Here is a 3,615-nt window from a genome sequence, read left to right as displayed (position 1 = left end):
CGCGTAAATAAATATTAAAAACAGAAATCACTATAATATCTCTACATATGTACATATGTAGTATGTCTCGCCGCGATCGTTTGTCGAATGGCTGCAGCGAATTTATTTTCTTTTCAAAAAACAAGCAGCAACAAAAACACAAAAATGTTTGCTATAATGGGCATTATACAGCGAATGTCTTTTTATTTAAGTGAAATCAGATTTTTCTATAACTTTGCTGGCTTTAGCAATTGATACTGTGTGAATATAAATCGTTGTATTTTGTTTTGCATTTTTTGCTTTATAAACGTTCTGCTAACGAAATGGGGCTATCAGGTTTCGGCACCCCGCTATAAAAGAATTCAATGATTATGTGTAAATAAACGGCATAATTTGATCATAAAAAACAACAATATAAATTACGACGGCATACATAGTACATATATAAGTACCCAGTACGGAAAGAAACTAGTTTAAATATCGTAAAGTATCGATTTTTTACCCACCACAACTAGTTGAAGATCTGACTTTCTTCCTTGAAACGAACTGTCGACTTTAATATGGCGATGTCCTAGGCATCAGTCAATTATCCGACTCTGCATTAGATTTCAACTACTTTAAAATGCATTTGGCTTAAAGCACTTGTAGTGACATTAGAGTTTTGACGCACCCACACACAGGGCCTTCCTAAGGGAACCGATTTTGTCAAGAGGCAGCGAGAAAACTGTTTTCTGGGCAAACCTTTTATTATTGAATCATGAGTTAGAGTGACATTAAGAAATAAAAAGTTTGCCCAATACAGTGGCAGGAAAATAAATAGGGACGCGACTTTTTAACGAATTTTTACTATATTCCTTTTCTTTATTTATTGTGTCTTATTGTTTATGAAAGTATAGCTCATTATCTAACGAAAACCATGTAAATCCAAATTTCACACTTTCTACAAAAATTTAGGTTTCATTAAAATTTCAAACTTTTTGGTTATAATTATTAGAAACAAATTTTCGTATGTTTTTTGTAGCCTACTAAACTTTGGTACATATAATAAAGTGCCAGCTTAAATGAACGGTGTCATGTAAGTTCCGTATGTCATGCGGACTGCAGCCCCCCGTGTCGGTTGGGCGAGACGACGTTATACCCTTTGGGATTAATTAATTGAAAAAAGTATGTATGTAAGTGCGACAAGTTTTTGTAATGTAGGAAAATTCAAACAAAATTCAGCAAAAAATTGCCAAAAATCAACGGTAACTCCTAGCTACTCCAACATGCTCTTTATTATACTAAAGTTTCTGGTTCCCTGTTTTTTTTTAACCGCCACCGTACATATTACGAAAGCAAAAGGCTGAATTATATAAAAGGATGTGGGAGTTTATGAATTTAATAAAAGATCTTTTATACAATGTGCTTTCATACATACATACATACATACATACTTTTATAAGAATAAGATTTTTTTTCTAAATTTGAGCATAAGAGCACCACAGAATTCATTGGCATTTATTAAGGGTTATACGGCTTTTACTTACTTAAATACGTAAAATATGTATCACGTGCCTCAACCATCTAAAAGCATTCATTTTTTTATTAAAACAAAAAGAAAAAAAAACATTTTCATCTCTTCACAAATAATTTCTACAAACAATCGTCGTTATAGTGTTATCAAATACATATCCATTAATTGATATTTGAATCCACCCATTTGCTAAAATGCAATGCAGTCACAAACCATCCAATTATCTATCTACATACATACATATGCAAACAATCGATCATTGGCCACGTTGCAGCTGCATTACAATTTCTATGTTTTTTGTGTGTTTTTTTTTTGCTTGCAAGTCTTTCTTCCTAAATGCAAATCTATAAATACGAGTACATACATATACAATAAGTTGGTAACCAACCGCGATATTTTTCGAAATTCGTAAATGATTAATTTGACCATTTCAATTACAGCTTTTAAGTTTCAAGAGAATCTAATACGTACAATGATACAAATCGAGAATACCTACTTTGAGTTGGGACAATCGAGTCTACGTGACTGTTTGATTATCTGTGATCGCGGCGTCATGGATGCCAGTGCATGTAAGTACATTTATAAATAAAAATATTTTATATCAAAATTAGTTGAATGCACATGCTAAATATAAACATACATATGTACATATGTGTCTTTATACAATACAGATATCTCGAAAGATAAATGGGAGAAAATGATGTCAGCCAACAATTGGAATCCTATAGAATTGCGTGATAATCGTTATAATCAGATTTTGCATTTGGTTTCCGCAGCAAATGGTGCTGAAGACTTCTATACCACAGAGGTAATGTGAATGTGTTTTTTTTATTCTGTTTTGTGTATTTGATAACAATATAAAATTCATTAAAATTAGCCAAATGGTAGCAGTCAAGCAGCTTTCATTACTTGCATAGGTAATAGATATTCATTATTGCATCTTTCACGTTCAGCTCAAAATGAAAATTCTCTAATTCGTAGGCGAGAGGGAAAAAATGTATATGTCGACTTAAGCGAATTTATAAAAGGTCACCACAATTTTCATCTTAAAAATCATCTTGAATGGCATAAAATGGTCTAAACCACTTATAGTGACTTAATATAAAAATACCGCGAATGAGCGGACTATTATTTAAAAAAACGATAAATTAATAGATATTAGATTTTCAAATTTCTCTGAAAAAAAGTTTATCTAGCCCCAAAAAAAAATAATATGTATAGTATATAAAATATTATATTGAAATGAGGTTAGGTTAGATTGGCTGCCAAAACTGTTTAATGGCCAATTATAGTCCTGAGCAAGACCTTTTCAATGACATAGAGATTAAAAAAATCGGATATCAAATAAGAAAGTTATAGCAAAAAACGCGATTTAGCGGTTTTAGCGGGTGCAGAAAAAAATTTTTTACAAGCACAATTTTTTTCTCGTGTTTTAACCTTTTATTATTGTATCATGAGTGCATTCTTACTATCAGTTTATTTCAAAAATGCAGCGTAAATTTCATAATTTTTTCCTTTGTTTAATATAATATTATATTTTCATTTGGATTTGATTTTGTCAAACTGAAATTAAGTTTTAGCAAAAACCCGTTTTCTCACACAACTTTCGACATTTCTACGCTCTTCTACAAAACGATTAAAACGAATTTAAGTACTTTTTCCTCTTAAACATAGCATTCTTGCTTGTGTTCTTCTGATTTTTTACGGCTTCAGAAAGCAATATCAAATTGTAAACCCTAGTTCATGCTTGGCTGCAACTGAAAATCGATCTTAGTTACGCAAACATCCATGAAAATGATGTGGACGTATTAACTGCGAGGTTTAAATGAAGTTTTACTCGAGATGGTGATGGTGGAAAACACAGCATTACTGATACACTTATCTAAATGTAAAATTGTTTTTGCTAAATTCCTAAAAAAACTAAAACCTGTTGGCGAAGGGCCAGGAAAAGATTCCCTGAAGTTTTAAATGCAAGTTGCAATTTTAGATAAACGGCTTTAAAGTTTTGAATTTACATACATGAGAGTAATCGATACAGCTGTCAAATCTTTACGCAACCTAGAGGAAGCGGTAGCAGTAATTTCCGCATTCTCAACTCGAAATTTGTTTTTTTTTTTTTTTTT

General features: G+C 31.6%; 1 protein-coding gene across 5 annotated transcripts in view; it reads left to right on the top strand.

The window, feature by feature from the left end:
• LOC118743118 (TRPL translocation defect protein 14-like) overlaps window positions 1–3,615 on the top strand; it is a 72,560-nt gene that overhangs the window by 56,793 nt on the left and 12,152 nt on the right. For all 5 annotated transcript variants that reach the window (XM_036475640.1, XM_036475639.1, XM_036475638.1 and 2 more), the window contains 2 exons: window positions 1,933–2,061; window positions 2,164–2,300. In XM_036475640.1, the coding sequence (XP_036331533.1) occupies window positions 1,933–2,061; window positions 2,164–2,300 (266 nt within the window). The remainder of the gene's footprint in view (window positions 1–1,932; window positions 2,062–2,163; window positions 2,301–3,615) is intronic.

Source organism: Rhagoletis pomonella, unplaced genomic scaffold, assembly GCF_013731165.1.
Source record: "Rhagoletis pomonella isolate Grant_MI unplaced genomic scaffold, Rhpom_1.0 Rhpom_scaffold_00007, whole genome shotgun sequence".
Taxonomy (NCBI): domain Eukaryota; kingdom Metazoa; phylum Arthropoda; class Insecta; order Diptera; family Tephritidae; genus Rhagoletis; species Rhagoletis pomonella.
Note: the sequence above shows the minus strand (reverse complement) of the source record. Positions and strands in the feature narration are given on the sequence as shown.